The 25324-nt window shown below is 38.5% G+C and overlaps 1 protein-coding gene across 1 annotated transcript; it reads left to right on the forward strand.

Moving 5' to 3' along the window:
* The first annotated feature begins 48 nt into the window (after nucleotides 1–48).
* SUZ12 (SUZ12 polycomb repressive complex 2 subunit) lies at nucleotides 49–24449 on the forward strand. The gene is made up of 16 exons (XM_071451540.1): nucleotides 49–520; nucleotides 3291–3337; nucleotides 3428–3492; nucleotides 8204–8272; nucleotides 9835–9884; nucleotides 11153–11238; nucleotides 12597–12828; nucleotides 13576–13678; nucleotides 14988–15093; nucleotides 15827–16004; nucleotides 18865–18956; nucleotides 19406–19549; nucleotides 20147–20304; nucleotides 20948–21146; nucleotides 21637–21716; nucleotides 22040–24449. The coding sequence occupies exons 1-16, from the start codon at nucleotides 220–222 to the stop codon at nucleotides 22383–22385; spliced, it is 2256 nt and encodes a 751-aa protein (XP_071307641.1). The 5' UTR covers nucleotides 49–219; the 3' UTR covers nucleotides 22386–24449.
* The last annotated feature ends 875 nt before the right edge of the window (nucleotides 24450–25324 follow it).

The raw sequence follows: 25324 nt of genomic DNA on the forward strand, positions 1-25324 counted from the left end.
GGCGCGGCGCCATACCCGCAGCCAATGGGCGCGCGCGGGGGGCGGGCACGCGGCGGCGGTCGGGCTCGGCGGCCGCGGCGCTGAGGGGAGCGGGGCGGAGGAGACTTGGCGGAGTTGGAGCGCGGCGCGTCCCCCCCCCCGCCTCACGCACCCGCCCCGGCCGGCCCTGCCCGCCCCGCTCGGTCTCCGTCCCGCCGGGGCCCTCCCGGGGCCACCCCTATGGCTCCTCAGAAGCACGGTGGAGGAGCGGGGCCCAGCTCGGGCTCCGCTGGCGGCGCCGCCGGAGGAGGAGGTGGCGGCGGAGGAGGCGGCGGGTTCGGGGGCTCCGCCGCGGCGGCGGCTCCCGGTGGTAAATCCGGCGGTGCCGCGGGCGGCGGCGGCGGAGGAGGCAGTGGGTACTCGGGCGGCTCCTCGGCCTCCTCGGCAGCGGCGGCGGCGGCAGCGGCGCTGCCCCCCGTGAAGAAGCCGAAGATGGAGCAGATCCAGGCCGACCACGACCTCTTTCTTCAGGCCTTTGAGAGTGAGCACCGGGTCGCCGGAGGAAGTGGGGGCCGAGCCGGAGGGACCGGCCCGAGCCGCCGCGGAAAGGGCGGGAGGAGGAGGGGAGGGCTGTGGGGAGCAGGGGCTTCCGGGGGTAAACACGGTCGGGGGATGGAGGGAGGGAGCGGGGCCGGGGGAGGCGGGGGCCGGCGGGTCCCGGGCGGAAGCGCGGGGAGCGGGGCCGGTGTGCGGGAGGGCGGTGAGAGGCGCCCGGGGCCCGCGGGGCGGAGGGCGAGGGTGTGTGTCTGTGTGTGTGTGTGTGTGTGCCCGCACCCAGCGATGAACTTGGTTCTCAGCAGCGCTTCCCATCAGGCTTTCGGGGCGGCTGGCTCCCTTCCCTCCTCCCGCAGCCCCTGGAGGCTCTGGGCACTGAGGGGCGAGGGGGCCCTTTCCCCTCTGGCCTCTGCCGTTCGAGCTCCTTTCAGGGGCAGGACGCGATACGGAGTTCACTGTACTTGGTTTTTCTTTGTTTGGCAATAATTTTCACTTAGTCGAGGTTTCGCATTGGAAATCGACCTTTGCGACCCAGGCATTCCCCTTGTGGAAGCTCCACATGGGTGGAGAGTCCCCCTGAATTCGCTAGAAAGTTGTTTGTGGAAATCTGGTTTAAAAGCACAGTGGACCAGTAAACTTAAATTGCACTAAAAGATTTCTGTGCAGCTGCCAGGATTTGAAGGGAATTTTTAAGGCCCTACTTGAAGACACGATCCTGTTTTGGGATTGGTGCTGTCAATGCTCACACTTGCTGTAGACGGTGACAGTGTTGGAGTTTTTGGTGTCGTCTGGAATAAAGCATGGCCGTTTGAGTCCCAGTCCTTTTAACGACGCTCTGTATTCAGTAAATACTGTGCTGCAAATGGGTCAAGTCACAGACTTGAGTTTTAAGAGCTTTTTCTCAGTGCCCGAGGTGGAAAAAATTCTTCTGCTCGTGCCTCAGTGTGTCAGACAAGGGAAGCACAGAGCTGAGCAGGTGGGGATCAGGAGGAAGCTACAGTGTAGCTATACATACATACATATATATATATATACACACATAATATGTTAACCCCGTTTGCAAATATCATGGGAAAACTGCAGCAAGTAAACACTGGATCAAAGAAATCCTAACACGTGTAATACTGAATTGCATTCTTCCTGACTGTTTTTGTCCCTTTTCAAGGTCATATGCTAGGAAAAGATAAAAGATTTATTTTAAGCTTTTGCTGAGTAATACAGACTTGTGAGACATATGTCTCTCTGCAGGTTGAAGAGTGTGTTTCAGAATTTTTCCACTTGGGAAAATTAATGTTGAAGCAGCAATGTGTTGCCTTTAAATTAAATTCCACCCTTGTGAATGTGACTTAATGTTTTCATACATTAAAAAAATATGATTATGTCATGGGCTTTTTGAGACTGAAAAACATGGGATGCCTTTTCAAAGTTGTGAATACTCTGTATTTTCACTTTGTGGCAAAGTGCACATATCTTAATTACTTTCTTTTATCTTGATTTGAAAAATACGGATTTTATTGTGATAATTTGCATTAAGCAGATTTTCACTGGCTTTCTTCAGGCTTCTAAAAGGAAATACTGTGATCATTTTAAGATTTCCTTCTCTAACAGTAATACATCTCTTTAATTCTGTGTTCTATGGGGTCTTACATTTGTAACTGTAGAAATAAGGCTGAATCATATCTTTAAAAAGGAGTAAAAAGATATAAAAAGTTGTCCTTTTCTACTTCTAATTAAAGAATTCCACCCAGTAAGGTTTCCAGCTATTTGAAGTAAATGTTTTGCAGTCGTATGAAAAGAAAATTTTATATTTCTTTAGAAATAAGCTTTGTTTTCTTTATGTGGGAGATGGAGGCAGAGTTACCAGCCTTAGATGGCCATCAATACATTGTCTATTTTCTTTTTTCTCTCCACTTGATGTGTATTAAGTAATTTATAAGCTTTTTGCTGATGTTACTTTGTGACGTTGACTTTTATTTCAGTTCAGATAGGGAGTAAATTTCAGTTTAGTTTGGAATTCTTGTTAGAAATAACCTGATCCGGACAAAACCCTTCTTGTCCTGATTGAATTGGTTAAAACTAAACTGAAGGTCCTGGTCTTGGCTGTAGGCAAGTCTTGATCCTTTGAACGTTGGTTCTCAGACCTGTTTGAGATGATGCTGTGCTTTAGTGTCCATTTTGTGAACAGCTGAATTATGTCCTCTCCTTCTGCCCTTGAAAACATTAGTTACTCTACTAAAAACAGCATTAATTTCCCACCTTAGAATGATCCATAATGGATCACAGTCAACTGACAGTCCCTGTTCTTGTTTCAGTATGTGCTGCAAGTGACCTTGGTACTTGCCAGAAGTGTAAAGCAATCAGAATCCAAATTACCTGGCTGTGTAAATTTATTGTGCTCTTTTGATATCATAGCAGACGTGTTCATTGACTTCATGAGGAAAACTTTCCTATATGACCATAAGTTGTGATACATTGAGGTGTTTTTTCTGCCCCTTAATGATACAAAGTCTGTAAGAAATCCATTTTGTGGAAAGCAGAGCAGTCAGAGTTGAGTTGTGACCCCTGATTTGTGGCACCTTAAACAAGAAGTTGCATTGTGTTGTAGGGTTGGTGAAGTAACCTTGAATGTGATAACTTGATGGCTTTTGTGATAATTGTTTCAAAGTAATTGCCACACTAAGATACTTTTTGTCATTCTAAGACTGTCTTTCTGGGGCTTTAAGTTGCATTGGGTAACCTGTGTTCCTTTTTCTTAGAACCAACACAGATATACAGATTTCTACGTACCCGGAATCTAATAGCAGTGAGTAATTGGTTTTATCACTCCTTTACTTTGCACTTGTAGAAAATTTTAATTAAAGCATAACCATTTTCTATTTTTTCCCCCCTGCAGCCAATATTTTTGCACAGAACTCTCACTTACATGTCCCACAGAAACTCCCGAACAAATATCAAAAGGTAAAATTGTTTTTGTAAAGTAATCCTAAAATGTTCACCAAGTAGCAGAAGTCCAAAAAGCAGTGGAGGGTAACATCCTGTTTTCTTTTTGAAGAACTTTAAAATGCATACTTCAGTGTACAGTTGATTTCTGAGACCTAAGAGGCTTTTTGCAATGTCAAGTGTATGTGTAGCTTTATCCATCTGACTTCTGTGGATATTGGGAGTATTCAGATGTGGAGAACTATCTGCAGAATCTTAACTAATTCTCCCATGTTTGTTTTCTATTTTGGAGGACAACTTATTAAAAAAAACCCAAACAAAACTGTGTTACATCCCAGCTCCTGTAATCAATGGTGCTTAATCCTAATCATATGAAACATTGTATTTTAAACTGTAACCTAACCAGTTGTTTTTAAAAAAATCAAAACCCAAATACAAAACTATTGGCTTTGTTAATTAGTTTTGAAAGAATCCAGTAATTATTTCTGTAGTTATTTTAAAAGCTGGAAAATAAAGTAGGTCTGTTTATAGAATTTTAGAGAAACTCCAGCAAATACTTTGGCAAGGTTGCTTTGAGCCGGATACACCTGAGAGATGGGCTTCAGTTCTGATATTGCAAAACAGTCATTGCTGTTGGGTGAGGTGCTGCAGCTGCCTGTCAGTGGACTGAAAACACAGAAACACTGCAGAGGGACAAGTGCAGTGTACATTATTTATTAGCAGAATCACAAGGCCCTTCCACTTCCCCTTCACTGAAAATCCTTTGTTAGAGTTTAGAATTCTTTTGTAACCCGAACATTTAGTCTAAAATATTTTAGCACCGAAGTTCTTATTGCTTAGAAACAGTTGCTGTGGGACATAAGTACAACAAATATGCAACAAAATGTGATTATGCAGACAATTCTAATTTAGACTTAATATTTATATCTAAGGGAGGTAATATTTGCATGATCTGTTGATCAATAGAATTTACATATTTTTAATTAAAGGAACTGTTTATGGCATTATTTGATCTCTTGGTTATTGTTTAATGTTCCTGCTATGAGTTTTAATGCCACAATATAACTTTCTTACAACTGAATCCATAACATACAACTTCAGGTACTTAGGAGAGGTAATGATCAGATTTATTGATTTTTTTAAACTTGAAGTTGCAGCTTACTTTTTCTTTAAAAAGTTATCAAAACAAATTTTTTGCTTATTTTAAAGTGAATCAGAACAAAATGCTAAGAAATTGTTTTCAGGCTGTTTTGTTTTTTGTGGTTTAGTTTTCTTTGGTTTTTCTAACTAGAATTGTACTACAGGAAGTTCTTGCTTATAACTTAGATTAATTCATTATTGATTGAAATGTGTATGTTACCTGAAAATGTTCTGTTTGATATCTGCTACACTTGCTGGGAAGCAAGAGACAATTCTTTGCCTGTGCATTGTTAGCCACTGTTCCAAATTTCAGTTGATTCAGCTGCACAGGTAATGCTTGATTTCTGTTGGAAACAGACTAATTTGTATCAGTTCCCTCAACACTTTGTTTTAGAACTGTGAGTTTAGCTGGGAGGTGTTCTAATAACAGATTGTTTCTTTCAATAGTTCTGTCAATGCTAATTGAAATCATGCTTGTAATTAATTTTAAGAAGATTAAATAAAAGGTGTGAGAATGTTTTCTTTATAAAAACACAATAATACAACAGAAGTGAGCGAGCATAGTTGAGAGTGAAAAAGACAGAAAGTAATTGTGAAGTGTGTTTCCCCCTGGGTTCCCTCTGCCTTTTCCATGCTCACTCAGTACTGTGGCCCTTCTCTTTCAGCCCACTTAAAACCACAGAAGTTGTAATTTAAAGGTAGTTTTGACTTAGGGATTGGTGAAAGAGTCTTAACTGGGCTTCCTGAGGGGATTAGCAGGATCCTTGTTTGCTGATCTGTGCTGGTAAATACTTACAGATATGCTCAAGACCTGAATCACTGTCCTTCATTCAACACAAGTAGTTAAGGTCTATGATCTTGTTGTTTTGGTGAAAAGGGGACTTTAAAGAGAGAAAATATCTGAACTAGAGAAGATCATCCTGAGGTTAATATTAAGAAAAATCCATATTTTGGTGTCACTACAGTGAAAGTGTTAGTAGAGTTCTCTTTGCAAAGAAGTCTTTTCTGAAACTGCATCACCATTAGCCTGCTTATGTGAACTATACATGTATATTAATTTATTCCCCTAGAACTCCTAAATGTTGCCATTGTTAAATTCCTGATACTTTTGATTGCCATTTCAGTAAACAGTATCATAAGTAAACTATAAGGAACTAATCTCTGAATTTAATAGACCTTACTTAAAGAATAGTAACTATGACTCCACATCTTTTACCTCCAGCTCTATGATAGTCTGAGAAAAATGCCAGACAAATTTATCACTTAGAGGTAGGGAACTAAAACTGCATTTTTACCAGGAAATTATCTATTGATATTGCTCCACATGTTTAACACTGAGAAAGTGTTTAGAAAACCTAGAATGCTTAGAGCATAGGAAAATGGTCATAGGGAGCATGTGTCAACCTGGGCTAAAAAGGTATTGAAATTGCTGCTTATTGGAGAGGTGATGGGCTTGGGTGAGCTAATAGACTTTGTGTCTCTGGCTCTGTCTTCAGGTGTTAGTATATTATTAGGCCAAATTATGGAGTTGGAAAGAAGTTAGTAACTGTTAATAAAATTGCTTCATGTACAGTATTTGGATAAAGGAATAATTATTTATTGGCAAAATAATGACATGCTATGATGTGACTTCTAGTACTTTGCTAATTATTACTTTTCTTGTCTGGAATAAGAGTGGGTGGAGAAAGGAATGCACAAGATGCACATACTTGTTACACAAGTGAATGCTGTCTTGAAAATCCTGAGTGTGAGGGATGGTTATTATAAAAACTTGATTTTTTCTGTTTTGCATGGGAGCATGGTAACATAAATAGTAATTAATTTTAAAGGAATTTCTGCTCTTACAGGTTAACGTCAAAGGCAAAAATTTTTTATTAGCTGCTATTTTTAGTTTCTTGGAAAGATTTCTTTTTTTTAGGAGGGCTCTCTTGTTTTGACTAACCTGAATCTGGATTTAGCAAAGGCTGTGCCACTGTTCTTTTTGAATCAATAGTGGTCACATACTAAATTCAAGTTGGGTCAGATGTTAGTATATTTTATGAAAGATTGTTAACTTTCCCCCTTTCTGGGATTATGCTCTTCTCTTAGCTGGTTTTTGGCTCGTATTGTGCTCATGACATGACTTTGGTCAAAATCTGTTTTAAGCAATTCCTCAGTCTGGAGAAAGCCCTCTCAACTTGCTGTTCTGCAGAACAGTGGCTGATTTTGATGAGCTGGAGCAAAGTGCACCCAGAGACATTTTTTACCATAGAATCTGAAACGTTTAATAAATTGCTCTGTTCCTAACATCTCTTGCTTTAAAGTTGAGCACTGCAATGTTCATTTTAACAATCCCACATTTTAGTGTAGGTGAGTCAGTTCTTCAGTCTCATGTGTGACTCTTGGACTGAGTAGAGCTTTGAATCAGTGATTGTTTACTACACAAATCATAATTGTTTTTCTCCTGGTTATGAGTGCAGCCCTGTAGTTTTTGTTGCCCAGTGTTGCTGTTTAGTCCCCATGTGATGTGTAACTCAATCATTCTCAAGCATTACGTGCTGACTGCAGACAGAGTGACATCAGTGTTTCTTCAGTCAGGGTATTTCTGTAGACAAATGCTTCCCACTTCCCCAGAGCACGGTGTTGTTCCCTGTGCAAGAAATCCAGTGTTTGGCAATGGCTTATGTTCTTCTTACTCCATTTTTCTAAGGTATAAATGTAAAGGAAAGGTGCTCTCACGCTCCTGTGTTGTCACTGTAATTAAGTGCAATTTTGTGGGCATCTAGATCCAAGCGTTAACTTGCCTTTAATGAAAACTGGAGAGACTGTTCTGTAACATGCTGAATAACTTCTGCTCATGAGTGAGCTTTATTTAGCAATGAACATGAAATTGTATGTATGGTAGAACAGGCTGAACATATGAGCAGGAGCAGACTGATGTCAGAATTACAGACAGGAAAGATTTGAAGTGGTTATTCTCTATGACATTGTTGTCATTGGTTGTCATTGTGCCCTGTTTCCTGTGAGTGGGTTCCAAAGGTTGCTTCCAAATTCATTGCTCTTTGCATTGTGTTCATTTAATAGAAATGTATGGAGAAATAAGGGTTTAGGGTTTTAATTAGGCTTTTAACTCTTTTGTCCTATAAGGTTTTGAGTGATTTTCATTATTATGCTCAAGATTGAAATAGTAATGACTGAGGGGCTGACATGTCAGTTCCTGGTATGTGTAAGTGTCAGTAAAACAGGAAGATTGTCTTTGACAAAGCTGAAATGTGGTTAAACATGTTCTTTGTAAGGGTTTCAATATGTTGCTGTTAAATGAAACTTCTTAGAGCAGTAGGATTACTGTTGCAACGTCTGGGTTTAATTCCTTGTATTATTTTTGATACTGCTTGAGAAGCAGTTGTATCCCTTATAGCACAGGCATGATACTAGGTCTAAAAAAGTATATATGTGTCTAAAGGGTGTTTTCTGAAGAGAAGGCTAAAATGGTATATATAGACAGTTTACATGGAAAATCAAGTGAAAGCTCAGGCTGAATACATTTTCTTGCTGTAAGTTGTGGGTACAGTGGCTGTGTAAAACTATTCTTTTTGCTTTTTCCTCACAGGAAAACATTCAAAGTAGATGAGATGTTATCAAAAGTAGAGAAAATGAAGGGAGAACAAGAATCTCACAGGTACTGTCCTGCTGTATATTTGTGTGTGTGGGTACAAATGAGGACATACATGGGCTGTGAATCACAAGTCCTTTTGACTGATAAAGTGCAAGTGATAAAGTGTCATTACTTGAAGCAAGGTAGTTGCTGTTGGAAATGTTGCTTCCAGAATCTTAAAATGTGTGTATGTATGCTGGTCACTTAACTTGGAGAAAAGCAGTATTGGGAATATTCAGTATTTGTTGTGGCATCTCCTAGAATGTGTATAGAAACCTCAAATAGGTATTTGCCTTAACTTTGTTTTTAGGAGTGTCAGTTGTGTCAATAAGTAATCTGTGTGTGTTGGAATTAAAAGTAAAAGGGAGGTGAATTTGGGAAAATATGAAGTTTTATTACTTGTAGTTTATGTTGTTGTATACTTGCTATTTTTAACCTGTTCTTTTCCCACAGTGTTTGCAAATCTTTAGATTACTTCAGAGGCAGCTGTGCTATATACAGTGTTTCAGACTACATAGTCTGAAACAAACTTACAAATTTGGTGTTCTAAGAGGTTTTATGGGTTTACTATATATTATTTTTCTTAATTATATTTTCCTCTATATATTGTGTTTAGTTGCTTTGTTGAAACAACATGGAGTATTGATTTGTGTGTGTTGTTTTTGTGCTTTCAAAACTGTAAAAAATGTTCTTTAATGTGGAAAAGTAACATGGATGAATGATGCAAGTTGGTGTAGATAGAGTCCTTTGAATACTTGAGCTGTTGGGCATTTTTGCTGGTCATCTCAGAGCTCTTGGGAATCTTTGTGTTTAAAAATAAGTGTGGAGTGTCAGGTTGTATCTGCCTGGGAAGTGAAGGTGCACAAAGTTTTGTCTGGTAGGGTAGTGGGACAGATTATGTTTTTTTTCAATGTGTCCTTCAGAAATATGAGTGGTTTGAGGACCCTTTTAAATCTAGATTTATGAATACCTATTTTCAACAGAAATATGCCCTGAATGTTATGATTTGAATTAAGATGTGTCTATGGTCAGCAGAATAGTCTAGGCTGTGGAACAAAACAGATGCAGTTATTGTTTTGATTGCATATGTTATGAGTGATTTGGACTTGATTAAACTGATAGCCTTTATTTCTAAAGGTGCAGGTTCCCCTTGTAAAGATTCTCATTACTGTGCCTGAAATACTTGTTGGTTTGGTTTTCTTTTAATTTACACCAAGCCTGTGGTTCAGGGTGAAATTCTAGAAAATCTCCCCCAAAGCTGAGCTTTGTTGCTGATGACTTTCCAACAGATGTGTTTGGCTCCCTGTGAAGGCAAGATCTCCTGTCTTCAGGCAATGTTCTTCTTACTGTAGTGTTTAATTTTTTTTTTTAATGTATCAAGTCATGGAGTACACAGAATAAGTCTGTAAAGAGAAAACTGATGTTCAGTTCTGCATCAACTGCAATTGCTGTATCCAGGCAGTTTCCAAGTTAAGAGGATGGACTGAATCATTAGAGCTCTGTACTGAACATCAGTGAAGTGGTTGCTGTGAGAAGAAAACACTTATTTGTTCTAACATTTCCCTTTTTTTTCCCCTCCTGTTTAGCTTGTCTGCTCATTTGCAACTTACATTTACTGGGTTCTTCCATAAAAATGGTATGTTTGCCAATTCATTCATTCCACTGTTAATTTGTATAACACCTTTGAAATTAGTAGAGATCTGTGAGGGGAATATTTGAATGTTTTTACTCTCTGCTGTTTGGATGCAGGTTTTAATTGACTTGTTCAGCCTGTCTCATTAGTTCTAATTCAGTAGTGCTTTAGAAATGCTGTAGTGTAATTGTGATGTTAAGAAGATAAGCCTTCAGGGTTTTAGTCAAAACAGTGATTTTGAGAAATCCTTCAAGCCATCATCCATTCAAACGGAAATAGACCTTGAAGAAAGTGATTCTTTCCCAAGGAATGTGATTTTTCTGGGAGTGTGTCTTTGGTGTTTGAAGTAGCTTTAAAAAACCCCACAGCCCTCAAATAGTTGGAAGATTCAGTGGCTTCTATTTTAAAGTAGAAGTGTAAGAAAAAAAGTTGTCAAGTTGAGTCTAGAAATGAAGGAAAGCCATGTCAACGATTATAAAAGCCTTGGAAATCATATTTTAGTGACTTGAAGTCATTCCATAGTGTCTTTCAAGCACATAAGGATTTGCCTCTCAATATCAGAATATTGGATTTTCTTGACCAGAATGAAGAGCTCTCTTGTATTTTATTCTATTCAGAGCTCTGAAAGTAAAAACTGTTTTTCCATTAAAATAAAATGATATTTCTGGATTTTTGGTTGCCATTGCTGATCACACCACTGGCAGCAGCTGCCTTGAAGATTCCAGGCTCTAGGAAATTTATTGTGCAGTCTCTGAAACAAAGTCTTATTTTCTAAGACTTTTTTCAAGTTTGTTTGAGAGTCCTTTAAGAGATATTGTGCATTTATTTAGCCTTGCATAATATTTAAGAGGGAGTGGAGGTGTAATTTTGTTTTGTTTTCCTATATGATAGCATCTAGAGCTTAAGCCCAAATTTTAGGTTTGCAAGCTGTAAAGAAAAAAACCTGGGAAAAATAATTCAACTCATCTGTAATTAGCATATTCTAACTGTCCTTAAATCTACCCATATTTTTCTCTGTTATAAAAAGGTAACAAGCTTGCTGTTTTAAACTTTAGAGATCAGCTATGCCTTTAAATCAGCCAATATGAGAATAATTAGGATATATTCTCAAGTGGAAATTTGTAGGAAGTTTGGGGAGAGTTGAAACTTAGAATGTGGTTTAGAGGTCTTTGGACCTGGGATGTGCCTGTGGTTAAAAAGTAATTACAGGTGGATTTATATCATTGAATAGATTTTCACTTTTTCAGAACTTAAAATACTTTTCTGTTTAGATAAGCCATCACAAAACTCAGAGAATGAACAAAATTCTGTAACTCTGGAAGTACTGCTGGTGAAAGTTTGCCACAAGAAACGAAAGGTAAAAATGATCTGACAAATTATTAATATACATTAATGCAAAATGTTTAGCTGCTTGTAGAATATCTAAGTAACACTGCCTTATAGTGATGCCTCTGTTGAAATTAGCCTTTAAATTTAAGAACTAATGTATTCAAGTTGTTTTCTATTGGATTTTGCACTGCTTTATGAGAAATGAGTTTCAAAAAACATTCAGCTCTGTAAATTGAATTCATCTTGTAAATCACATCCACTCGTGTATTTCAGCCACTTCTGGTTTTACCTCAGTTTTTGTGTGTCACATCATTAAAGTGTTCATTCTCTTGTGATGTCCAGAGGCTTAAGGAAACCAGGCAATCACCAAATCATAAAGTAGCCTGTGCCTTTCAGAGTTTAGGAGTAAAAAGGAACAAATTGTAATTGTTTCAAATTCCTCAGTCATTTGCCAACTCCTCTCTTTCCTTTTTCTGTACCTGTGTTTTTTACTTTGGTTATTTCAATTATTGCAAATTTTAGCTACCATGAATCATAAACAATTTTATATTTATTTTTAAAGCATCTTTGAATTTGCTTGCAGTTTTAGCTGTACTCATTTCACATCAGTTGGCAAATTATTTCCCCAACTGCAAGAATATGGGAAGCTCAGTAATGCTTTAGGTTTTAACTAGAAAGGGAAAGATTTGCAGTCAGAGCTGTGTGTTCTTCCCTAATGCTAGGCTGATTTGACAGGTTGTTAAGAATTAATACTGTTTCTAGCCAATTTTGTTAATTATTGTAGTATGGATAAATGTAGTGAGATCAGGAGGTACTAATGCTTATTCCAAATGTTTTGCTGCAAATTTTATATTTAGGCCATCTTGTCTTGTTTTCCCAATTCTACACAATGTTCAATGATCTCTTTGAGAGCTAATTGAATATAATAAATCCTAGGTAAGTGGTTCTTTATCTCACAGATAGCACAAAATACACTTTGAAATATTGCAAGGAGAAGATGGAAAGCCTTTGGGAAAAAAATATATATATAACCAAAACATTTAATTTCTTCAGGTAAACAGAATTAAATTGGTATTAATGACTGTTCTACAATCTTTTTAAGTGCCTCATGTTAGTGTTATTTTATTCACATAGAGAAAGATGGCTGCTGCCAGAAAGGGTTATAGAATGCCAGTTTTATTTATATTTAAAAATATCTGGGTTTGCATTTAAAATCTGGGATTGTTCCAGATTTTTTTATTTATATCTGTTACAAGGCTTATTATAAGGCTTATTTTCAAAAGTTGGCAGAACAAATGCAGTTTAGAAGTGGCATCAATTTAAATACTTCATGTCTTTACTTTGAAATCTAAAAACCTGAACCTTATCTTTCTTGTTTTGCTGCAGGATGTCAGTTGTCCAATAAGACAGGTTCCTACAGGTAAAAAGCAGGTGCCTTTAAACCCAGACCTCAGCCAAATAAAACCAGGCAACTTCCCATCACTTGCAGTTTCCAGTAACGAGTTTGAACCAAGCAACAGCCATATGGTGAAGTCCTACTCACTGTTATTCAGAGTCACTCGCCCAGGAAGGAGAGAATTCAATGGACTGATCAATGGCGAAACGAATGAAAACATTGGTAACTTCAGCCTTGAAATCTGCTTTTGAAATCTGCAGGGTTTGTCTTGTGGGCACATGTGGATGAGCAGTGGTCACACTGTCACAAGGGCCAGTAGTAACTGAGTGATTGAGCTTTTATTTGTTTGCAGTCTCTTTTGAGATGGGGCTGAAATTCAGCTGCTAGCTAGAAATTGTGCTCTGGTTTTGTGTAAATTTAACACCACTTGTTACTGACATGATGCTGAAGGTGTGAGGCAGCACTGCTGGAGATGAGCAGTGCAAGAGGGCCCTGTGGTCACTGAGACTGTCCTCATTCCTCCACCAACACTGGTCACTGCTGACTCACTGTGGGTGCTGTCAGTGTTTCTCAGCAAAACTAAATGACAAGCCAATAGAAAAATACCTCAGTAATAAATTTTTAAAAGTTATTTTCTTTATCTTGTTGAGAAGTGTTACAACACAAATGTTACAGCTTGGAGAGTACATGTAGAATGAAAAACTTTATTTCTCACTATTTTATAGCCACAAGAGGAGGAAGATCAAATCCCAAATTCTTATGCTGACAGAATAATACAATGAAATTATAAATACACGAGAACACACCTAAAATATGATTACTGTTAAGCTAAGTGGTCTTTTATTGCATTGTCCTTCTCTATTGTATGGCACAATCAATAGCCAGTTATATTTGTGAGTGCATAGAGACTGTTGGATCTTTTGAATCTGTGCTTCTGTAATGATTGAATATCATAATTCTTATGTGCAGATGTCAATGAGGAGCTTCCAGCTAGAAGAAAAAGAAACTCTTCAAATCGTGAAGATGGGGAAAAGACATTTGTAGCACAAATGACTGTATTTGATAAAAACAGGTAATATTCTAAAAACAAATATAGCTTATATTAATCATTGTATTAATCATTTTTAATCATCATAATATTAGAAATTTGATAATAAGCTTAGTATGTTCTTTGTTACAGTGTAGATTGTCTTTGACTGCATTTTAGTTGTTATTTACAATAAGAACTTATGCTTATGGTTTTTTTTTTAAAGAAAACCTACAGGTTTCATAACACATTTTATACTGAGACCTATTCAGTGACTACTGTAAATAATTCCCATCTGTGAACTTGAATATTGTCCTGGTAATTTGCATCTGTTTGTCTGTTCCTTGCCAGTTTTTGACCGATGTCATTTCTCTGGTTCTGTTCAAGATCAGTGACAGCATAATTAAAAAGTTAAACAAAGAAAAGGTCTCTGAAATACCCTTGCTGCTTACACTCTGTTGAGTGCCATAATTTTTCCCATGCCCAGAGTGTTGCTGGTGTAGTCACAGGTCTCATTCTGCTGACAGCTACAGAAGACATCAGTTCTCCATTACTACAGGACAATCAAACAAGTAAAAATTATAACAGGCCTACTCTGTCATGTAGTTTAATTATTTGTTATCATGATACTACTTAATGTATTTCAAGGAAGGTGGAGTGTGGTGAGCTCACGTGTCAATAGCTTAGAGCACTCTAGATCCAGTTAAAAAGATAAGGACCAGACCATTTCCTGGGTAGACATTTTGGTTGTTTGTGCTGCAAAGGATCATAGTGCCAGCAGCCAAAATACAGTACATGAAAATAAGAGTTCTTTCCATGGAAAATGCAGGTCCCAGGCAGAGGTAGGTATTTACAAAAATGGAGCTTGAAGAAAAACTCAGACTAATTCTGACAAAATGGTTGTTTATCCAAATAGGGTTTTAGAAGCATATTTTGAGAAGAGTTTTGAAGAAATGTCCTTTTCTAATCTGTATCTTAGAAGTCTTGACAGTATTTTGTCCTTTTCTATTACTTAATTCCACTGAATAACTTCAATATGCTAAGCAACATATGAACTGTTAGAGGGTTTTGTAGTGATGATAAGCAAGGGCATTCTCAGGCATACTGTTGTATAAATGAGACTGATTTGCAGCAGAACCAAATCATGCATAAAAATGTATATATTTTTGGTTTAGTCTTTAACATTTTTTTTTGTTGTGGATGATGTTTGGCTAAGATTTAGACCCAGTCAAATAAATTTGCCTGAAAATATGTTTTTAGATTCATGGAAATTTAATTATTGTGAAATAGTGTATTTTAATAGACAAACAATAGAAGAGCCTTTTTACACATAAGGCATATTTTGTCTTGACAGACGCTTGCAACTTCTGGATGGGGAATATGAAGTGGCCATGCAGGAAATGGAAGAGTGTCCCATTAGCAAGAAAAGAGCAACATGGGAAACGATTCTGGATGGGAAGGTATGGATTGTTTTAGTGGCCAAGAAACCAGGAAATAATTCTCTTTGGGAATGTATGGACATACATTTTAATTTAGCTCTCAATTTAGAAAGCTTTGGCTACACTGAATCATTAATACAAACAGATGTCAACTACTGTAAGTATGGCAGCTGTCTCTTTTCAGTGACTTCTGAATTCCTGACCTAGAAAATCAGGCAGTTTAAATGCTGTTCTAACAAGTTGGACATATCAAAAAGGAGCAAACTGCAGAATATTTAATGGGAAGAAAGAGGAACCCAGACAGGTGTGATCTTATGTACATAGCTTAAGAGAATGCTGATAAAATGTGGTGGTGAAAAGAGGAGGGTGTATCAGTGTAGGAGGAAGGGTTGAGCAGAGAAGTTGTTAACTGAGGTGAATCAACACTCAGTGATGCAGTGATTGTGCTTACACAGTCATGCTCACATGTCCTGGAGAGTATGAGTTGTAAGTGATCAGAGAGAAGAACAAGAACATGAACATTCCAGATGGTTGCAAAGTATTTGTTTCTCAACATGATTATATAGTTATGAAAAAAGCAGAGATGATCCAAATTATGTAGTAAAAGTACACTTATAAGCTCAACTATCCTGATCAGCCTCTACTTGCATTAAAATAAATTACATCAGTTTATGTTCTGTGAATATTTTCTCATGATTGTTTTTATGAAGACACTTATTCTGCTGGGGTTTTTTTTACTTCCCCCACTCTGCAGAGATTGCCTCCATTTGAAACATTTTCTCAGGGACCTACACTTCAGTTTACTCTTCGTTGGACAGGAGACACAAATGATAAGTCTACAGCTCCTATAGCTAAGCCTCTTGCAACACGAAATTCTGAAAGCCTCCCTCAAGAAAACAAGCCCAATTCTGTTAAACCTACTCAGACTATAGGTAAGCAAACTTTGGTTTTGCTGCTGAATAATCATCTGCTTAACCCTTTGGTGCTTAGGGCTCACTGGTGCAGCTGCTTCAGGTTATTCTCAGCAGGAAAAAGCAAAACTGAGTGGGCTTTGTTGTATCCCATACTTTGTAATTTTTTTAAGGTTAAAAGCTATACATCAGGACAATATTGAAATGATTATATACAATGCTCATAAAGCCTGCTGTGAAATACATTGGGGAAAATCCATCACTAGGATTTCTGAGATTGTCTGGTTTGCCCTACTCCAATTAGTGTTCTGTAAGTTTCTGGGTTTATAGGTGCCCTACTTTCAGGTGGAATAGAGTTAATTTTCTTCTCAGTGGCTGCTTTAGTGCTGTGTTTTGGATTTAGGATGAGAATAATGTTGATAACACTGATGCTTTAGTTGTTGCTAAGCAGTGTTTAGACTAAGTCAAGGACTTTGCAGCTTCTCACACCACCCCACTATCAAAGAGGCCAGATGACACAAGGAGCTGGGAGGAGACACAGCTGAACCAGACTGGCCAGAGGAATAGTCTATGAATGGCTTCATGGTCAGTACAGAAACTCAAAGGAAAATTGGCCTAGATGCCATCTTTATTTTGTCTCACTTCCAGTTGTTTGTGACATTGTACTAGAACCTTGTGTAGGCAAGTGAAGCTCAAGGACATCTGGAAAACTGAAGTTGTACAGAGAACAACAGGTTGCACCTATTGTTTCAACACCTGTGAATACACCTTGACTCTGGATTGGCACGCAGTTCACTTCAGAGTAATCAGCATTTCCAAGCTTGTAACTAAATTGGGACTCTGAGAGTAAGGAATCTTCTAGGTCCCTGTTGTAGAAGTGATTATTTGGAGTGTAGAAGTGATTATTTTGGTGGTTCTGTCCCCAGGCTTAGTCTCTGGGGTGTGCAGTGAGGCACTGCTAGTGAAGAGTTGACAGTGCTTTGGAGAACTTGTCCAAAATGGCATTTCAGTCTGAGTTTGGTGATGTTTTGGAGATGGAGTGGTGACAGCAAGGAAATTACTATTATGAGTAAAACACTGCTTTTCCAAACGTGGTTTTTATGCAATTGTGTTACAGTAAATGCTGAGAAACTTAATGGTGAGACTTTCTAAGAGTGGTGATTCTTTGTGCTGTGTTTAGGGCTTTAGTGTGATTAAAAAGTGAGATCATGAAGAAATTTCACCCTACCTGTGCAGAAGCCAATGTCTAGAATGACCCCTAACATCCTCAGCCAACCTTACACGCATCTTTCTCTTTGGAAAGAGTAGAAGAATATTTAAATAAGACTGATACCTGTTCCCTGAATTGAGTATTTTATCTGAGCTAAAGATTGCAGACACTTCAGTTTCTTCCATTAGGATGAATGGCTGACAGTGCACACAAACATGAAGTAATTCCAGCAGAACCTGGGAGGTCCTTGAACTTTTGCTGTAGAAATTGTTCTGCTTTCTCTTTACTTCCTTGTACTAGGCTTCCTTGTATTTTAGAGTTCTTGGAGACCTGTATTGTAATTTGTTAGGCAGGTTTTATGCTCAGACTTGCAAAAGAAATGAGAGTTGAGTTGACTAACTCCAGAAGGTGTGTGCTAGTTTACTGTAACAAATGTAGAGGCAGTAGGAACATGGCAAGACTGCATTGCCAATGTAACCAGAAACACATCAGAAAAGCTAAATATTCCAGTAAATTGATAAAGTTACAGCCAGAGCAACCTTCTCAAATAGTACAGCCAACTCTTATACACAAATATATTGCAGTGTGATGTACAGCATTGTAGGGTATTTGTTATGGTTGTGCTGTTTGCAGTGTCTGAATACCATGAGAGTGAAAATTGTACAAAACTTCTGTCAGATATTCTGATAAAGATCCAGTCCATCTTTCCCAATGGGACATCAGTTTGGTGTTGTCATTTTACTTTGGCATATTTCCCAAGGCAGACCAGTGGAATAAAGACATCAAAGACTTTCTAAATATGGCAGCTTAAACTTTGCTGTAATTACAAAGTTCTGAAAGTAACTGAGCCATGGAATTGGGATTTCTCTGATGTGGTGCAGGCTGAAGTGTTGGGCTTCCTCTCTTTTTCATACAGACAGAAAATAAAATTTCCTTTCTTCTCCAAAATATTAAATATAAAATAAGTGCATCTTCTAAAAATTAGGTCAGTAGAGCTGAGCCTTGTTTTCCCATCTTTATCACCATTCAGAAGCAAGTAGGGTCATTGCTTGGTTTCTCTTGAGGGCAGATTTATAAACCTGCTCAGTTACGTGGGGTTTCTCGTTAACTCTATGAAATCAAATACTGATATAGATTAAAGTGTATGGAAGAGACTCAGAAGCAACTAAGCAGTGCCATTACACATACAAACAGTGTTCAAGGGTTAAAGTTTCAGTTGAATATTTTGTGTGTTTACTTACATTTCTGCTGCCTGTTAGGAGACTTGTGGAACTTCTGAAATCAAATTTAAGTGGTGTGTTTGAATGCAGCCATCTGAAAGCAGGGATGGCTTTTATTTCCCAGCTTTTAGCTATACATAAAGAATTCTCTGCTGAAATGGAGTAAGAAAAATGTTGCTTTTTACCTGACCATTTTTAAGTTCTCTGAATGATTCTTCAGCACTTGAGATAATCTTGTGTTGGAAGTGGGTTTGCCTGTAGGTTTGTGAAGGAAGCTGAGCACCCAGACTTCCTTGTTGCTGGTAGGAGCTACTTATGTCCAAGCACATTCAAGTATCCTGTTTCCTTCAGCAGCAGTGCCCTTCTCAGGACTTCCATAGTTGGGTAAGAAAAAATGTTTGTCTGTTCCTGTGCACCAAAGAAACGTGTGTCTGCATGTGGTTTTTTTCAGCTGTGAAAGAATCTTTGCCTACAGACCTTCAGACAAGAAAAGAGAGAGATGTTTTAAATGAACCTCGACAGAAGTTGCGAATATTTTACCAGGTATTGGAAATAATCATTAAAGGGAAAAACTAGAATCTAAATACTGTGTGGGATTAAAATGTTTACTTGGGAGCTGGGTAGAAATTTCTATTTGCCCTTTTTGTGGATGCCTTAAAGAGTCTCAGATTCACAGACTGAAAGCCATTCCACAGACTCCTCTTTATGGAAGTATTCTAGAAAACTAATCTTGGGGGCACATGATGATGTTCTGAAAGACAAAGAACATTCCTTGTTAGACTTCTGGAGGGAGACAGGTGGGTCTCCAATGGGAAACAAAATTCTTGAAATACCAGTGTTTCAGTACACTGAGCTCATATAGTGTTCCCAAAATCTAACTCTTGCTGTGGAGGTCTCCTGTAACGACGTCCAGCTTGGTTTTGGGGGTTGGAAGTTAATGAATGAAACCCATTTGGTGCTAATTCTGCTCTGCCTGTTCCTGTTTGCACCAGTTCCTTTACAACAATAACACGAGGCAGCAGACCGAGGCCCGCGATGACTTGCACTGCCCCTGGTGCACACTGAACTGTCGGAAACTCTACAGTTTACTCAAACATCTTAAACTCTGCCACAGCAGATTTATCTTTAATTATGTTGTAAGTAACCATTTTGTAGCTCAGCACTATGAAACTCTGTACAGTCTGTCACAGATGCTACAAAGGCAGGGATTCTGTTTCCAGCTTAGTAAGCTGTAGGGCTGTATCTACAGGTTAAAAGCTGCTTTCTGTGAATTTTGTGTGTTACATGGAGGGGAAATATTATCTTTGTTTAAATCGATATATATTAAATAATGCTGACCACTGGAGGCTGAATTCTAAATGTAGCTACTGTTTTTGCATCAATGTGTTCTTTGATGTAGAAAGCAATGTAATTGTATTTGGTTGGAAGTCTCTTGAAGCTCTAGGAAATTTAGAAATGTTCTTACTAGCAGTCTTTTGCTGCTACTTTGCTTAATTTTATAATTAGTTTTGAGTGGTTTTATACAAAACAGTAAAATAGTATAGAGCAAGGAAGTTTTAGTGTAATTTGCTTCTAGAGGTTAAAAATTATTTGGTTGTTGTGAAAGGAAACTTAGAGCCTTATCAGGTTATTGAGAGGTGATATTTAAGGTATTCAGAATTTAAAGGTTACTTGTTTAAACCTCTTGATGCATTGTCATTACTGTCTGCTGAGTATTTGCAACTGTGCTGCAGTATCATCCAAAAGGTGCTCGGATAGACGTGTCCATCAATGAGTGCTACGATGGCTCCTACGCTGGGAACCCCCAGGACATCCATCGCCAGCCCGGCTTCGCCTTCAGCCGCAACGGGCCCGTCAAAAGAACTCCCATCACACACATCCTGGTGTGCAGGTAGGAGCTGGCAAACCAGCTCTGTGTGGGTCACAGAATCAGCTCTGTGTGGGTCACAGAATCAACTGGGCTGGAAAAAACCTTGGAAATCAAGTCCAACCTATGACCTAACACCACCTTAGCAACTAATCCATGGCACTGAGTGCCACATCCAGTCTTTTTTAAACACCTCCAGGTCTGGTGACTCCACCACTTTGCTGGGCAGCCCAATCCAATGCCTGACCACTCTTTCTGTAAAGAATTTTTTGGCCTATAAATCAGATTTGTGATACCTAGGGATTTGTCAATCTGTAGGTGCATATACACAGTGCTAAATTTCACTGTTATGACTAAATAAAATGTAACTGAAGGAGGATAACATCACCCATGACTTTTTTTAATCTTTCCAATTGAGATATCTATTCATAACAATGAATAGATCTCTTTAACTGCCTTACCCTAAAACTTTTCTTCCCCAAAAGGTGAAGTTGGAGGGTTGGATCAGGAGCTCTTTGGTTTTTAATGGGGATTATTTAATTGTTGGAGATTTCCCCCCCTCAACATTTTTGCAATCTAGACCTTAAAATAATTGGTATTATCAGTGGCAGTTGTCAGTACTCGCATCTGTGATGTGCTGGTGACAGCAGTGACTCTCCCTTGGCAGGCCCAAGCGCACGAAAGCGAGCATGTCGGAGTTCCTGGAGTCGGAGGACGGGGAGGTGGAGCAGCAGCGCACGTACAGCAGCGGCCACAACCGCCTCTACTTCCACAGCGACACCTGCCTGCCCCTGCGCCCCCAGGAGATGGAGGTGGACAGTGAGGATGAGAAGGACCCAGAATGGCTTCGGGAGAAAACCATTACTGTAATTATGCCATTCGTACAAAGTTATTTCAAGGGGATTGGGGTTTTTAAAAGATGATCTGCTGTTGGTTTGGTGTATGTTGTGAAAATCCTGCATTTTGGGAGCAGAAAATTTTGCTGAACTACTGTTGATGGAAATTCCTGGAATCAAAGTTTGTTTTTTCAAGTATGCATTCAGTTTGCAGAATTAGTTCAGTCCCCTTGTTTTTGAACAAGTTTTCATTGTTTGTGGCTGCTTTTCTCCTTCAAAGAGGAGATGCTGTAATCAAGAGGACACGGTTTGGGCTGTATATAATAAGGATATTATTTTTCATCAAAAGTCTCTACATCAAATGACAGTTTGCTAACTTATTTGACTGCAAAGCCTGAATTTTCTATATATATTTTTGTGTGTAAGTTGAGTTTTGGGTATACTTTCACTGCTTGGCAGCAGATACACAGTTCTGATGGATGTGTTTGTTTCTTTTCCTATCCTTCCTCACAATCTCCAGCAAATTGAAGAATTTTCTGATGTTAACGAAGGAGAGAAAGAAGTGATGAAATTATGGAATCTTCATGTTATGAAGCACGGGTATGTTACTGTGCTTAGTTTTGATATAAATAAATTATAGTATAGATTTGGTTGATCATTTTGCATTGTAATTCACTAAATACTGAAAATTCAATTGGCTCAGCTGTTTAGGAAGGGGTCATTAAAGGATAATTTGTAATAAGCTTTTGAGAGTTTAAGCTTTTGAAGAAGTTGTGCCTAGTAGCATTTGGGCTTTGAAAAGAAAAATTATTGGACTGTGTAATAGCTTCTCTCTGCAGTTATATTGATAAATCATGTTGTAGAGTATCTTTTTGTTTTTGAAAGTGTTCTGCTTGCATAATGATGGCTTTCTTATTTGACAGGTTTATTGCTGACAATCAAATGAATCATGCCTGTATGCTATTTGTTGAAAATTATGGACAAAAAATCATTAAGAAGAACTTGTGTCGAAACTTTATGCTCCACCTGGTCAGCATGCATGACTTTAACCTCATCAGCATCATGTCCATAGACAAAGCTGTGGCCAGGCTCCGAGAGATGCAGCAGAAGTTGGAGAAAGGAGAATCGGCGTCCCCGACGGACGAGGAATCTTCCGAGGAACAAAGTGGGACAGCAAATGGATACAGTGAAAATACCATGAGAGAGAGGATTTCAGAAGTGGAAAGCATCTCAGGTGTCACGAAACAGAGCAAGAAGCAGAAGCTCTGAAGTCAAAAGTCAATTGTCATTCAACGGACAAGCATTGAAGTGACATTCTAGGGTGCATGAGCTCTATAAAGAATTACACACAGAAATACAGAGATTCCAAACAGGCACTGCTGGATGGAAATAAATGATTTCAACAAGGATATTGTTTAAACAGGGTTTTTATTCAGTTACTTATGCAAGTACTACATGTATATTGGTTTTGGTGATGTAATGACAATATTCTAAGAGTTTGAGCATGAAGAGCAATATAAAAATCTTTTTGTAATTTTAGTAATTAGTGTCTTAAGAACTTTATGGAATTTACATAATTTAAGTATATGTAAAACCGTTTTTTATATTAAGATTTTTGCATCTGTATCTGGCTGTTTTTCCTACCATGAATTTGTGAAACATTAGGGAAAGGGGATTGGGATACAGTTTCTGCTTTTCTTATTTAGAAATTCTCCAGTTAGCTTTTTGTGAAAATAACGTCTGACTATTTACAGTTTAACCTTGATCCTTGTATTTGAAATCATTTATCAATTGATCATAAATTACAAATCAATTTTTTTTACACTAAAAATTATCAGAGTTGGCAAACTTAGCACTTCCTTTGTCTCGTGCCTGTTTGGAAAGATCTTGACTTTTCACGTTCCAGACACAGTGAAGTACCACCTTGGCTTTTTGAGGTTTAACCAGCAGTTTGGGTTTCGTGGATAATTCTGATGTATTGATCACCCAGTGTACCATTTTAAACTTGAACATTTAGCTCCTTTATATTTTTCTTACACATCTACACAGCTACAGAGAGGGTTTGGGTGTGGCCCCCTGTGCCTGGGGTCGCCCATCCTGGGTGCCATGCTAAGGCTGGAGCCTCGTGTCCGTCTGCAGGCGCTGCGTCGCCAACTTCCCGCGAAGTTCTCGCCTCAGCACAGACTGCAAGGCCAGGCCGTGGGTTTAGCTTTGGCTTTCGAGATGCCACTCTTGAGGGAAAAATGCACTGTAAAATTGGACCAGAAAATGTGTTGCACTTCTTATGTAAGTATTCTGTGATGTATTGTATTCAATACAGATACTAAGATGCTGACTAAACTATATTTGAGCAGTTTTGCACTGCTGTTAACACATTTTATGCATACGTTTACAGATTTTTTCCAATGGAAAGTGGTTTCACTACTGGTACAGTATCAGCACCGAAGGGTTTTATTCCAGCAAGCACTGTGGTTGAGTGACATCACCTCAATTTTTTATTATCCTTAAAATATTTCATTTTTCATATTCTTTATTTATAAAGGAACAATGCTGCTGTAAATACAGGTATTTTTTGTTTTTTATTTCATTCCATCACCATGAAATGCAGTTCCCTATTTGTTGAAGGGGTATATAAGCTTTCTAATGGTGTCTTCAGAAATTTATAAAATGTAAATACTGATTTTGATGGTCCTTAAGATGTGTTTAACTGTGAGACTATTTAACTAATGGTGTGGATGTGATTTGTCATCCAGTATTAAGTTCTTAGTCACTGATTTTGTGTACAAAATAGGAAAGAGGGAAACTGCAGCTTTTCATTACAAACTCCTTGAATTGCCAGCTCTGTTGAGTTTTAGCGAACTCTAATTATGCCTCTGGATAGTACATCATGCATTTCTCTCTGGCTTTAATTTGCTAAAGCTGTGCACATATGTAAAAAAATAGATTATTTTAGGGGAGATGTAGTTCTAGAATTATTGCTTATGTCATTTCTTAAGCAGTTATGCTCTTAATGCTTAAAAGAAGGCTAGCATTGTTTGCACAAAAAGTTGGTGATCCCCCCAAAAATAGTAATGAAATTACTTCTGTTCAGTAAACTTTGTATGTCATGTCAATTTATAATAAAAGCTGAAAAAATCCCCTTGTTTTCTATTTATAAAGATGCATTTTCTATTTGTACCTTTGGAGATGCCATGTAAGCTGGTTAAAAAGAATTTGAACGGTACAGTAGATGTAAAAAGAAAAGATACCCTACCCCCCCAAAAAAACACCCCAAAACAAGTTCAGCTGTTTAAATGAACCATTGTTTTTCATTAAATGTTTTATTTGAAATCAGCTTTTGTACAAGAAGTTCAGTAATACAAAATCTGCCATGATGGGTGTCCAGTCATTCCACGTGCAGACACCTCAAGCAGCACCTCTATGAACTCTCTTCTGCATGGCTCAAAATTTGCATGTGCTCTCCTTTGCCAGATTGTTACAGTTCTATTTAAGGTATCTCCATTAATTTCCAGGGTTTTAGCCAGATTATAATAACTTTCATTCTCTCACTTGAATACCTGAGAAGGGTTTAAGTTGTGCTTTACTGTGCAGAACTGTAATTTTTAGAGTGCAAATGAAACATTGCTTGTGTTGTCAGTTTCAGAATGAAGATTTGTGTTGTTTTTACATGCAAGTGGTTAATTTTTCAGAAATTTTACAGAGTATTTGGCTTAAATGGAGTAAAGTTCAAAGAAGTGTCAGTTTAAGTCCCATTTCTCTGGGACTGCAGAGGATGGATGCTCCAGGTACTGTGAGACAAGTCAGGAACTGACTGGAATGGCAGACACTGGAAACCTTTTTACACGTTAGGATTCAGATCCTGAAATGCAGGTTGTGCCAGCTGGGCTCTGCAAACTGGACCTCAGGCTGCAGTTGGGCAGTGTGTTCTTGTGTTCTTGTCTTGAATATTGTCTGGTTCTCCTGATCTGGCCTTCAGTGTGCTCATGGCAGGTTTTAATGATGTTTGGTACTTGGTGATCACAACATGTTTGTGAACCCCAACTTGGAACCTAATATGATTTGAATTTTTAATTCAGTGCATTAAACACTATATTCAAAAGTGGTAGATGAATTGTTAACCTTCAGTGTACATTGCTCGGAGTGTGTCTTGAATGTAGGCCTTGAATTTTGAGGGGTGGGGTAAAAATTCACTGCCTGGAACGAAGCAG

This window comes from Agelaius tricolor, unplaced genomic scaffold, assembly GCF_023055355.1.
Source record: "Agelaius tricolor isolate 1412-34295 unplaced genomic scaffold, bAgeTri1.0.p SCAF_32, whole genome shotgun sequence".
Taxonomy (NCBI): Eukaryota; Metazoa; Chordata; class Aves; order Passeriformes; family Icteridae; genus Agelaius; species Agelaius tricolor.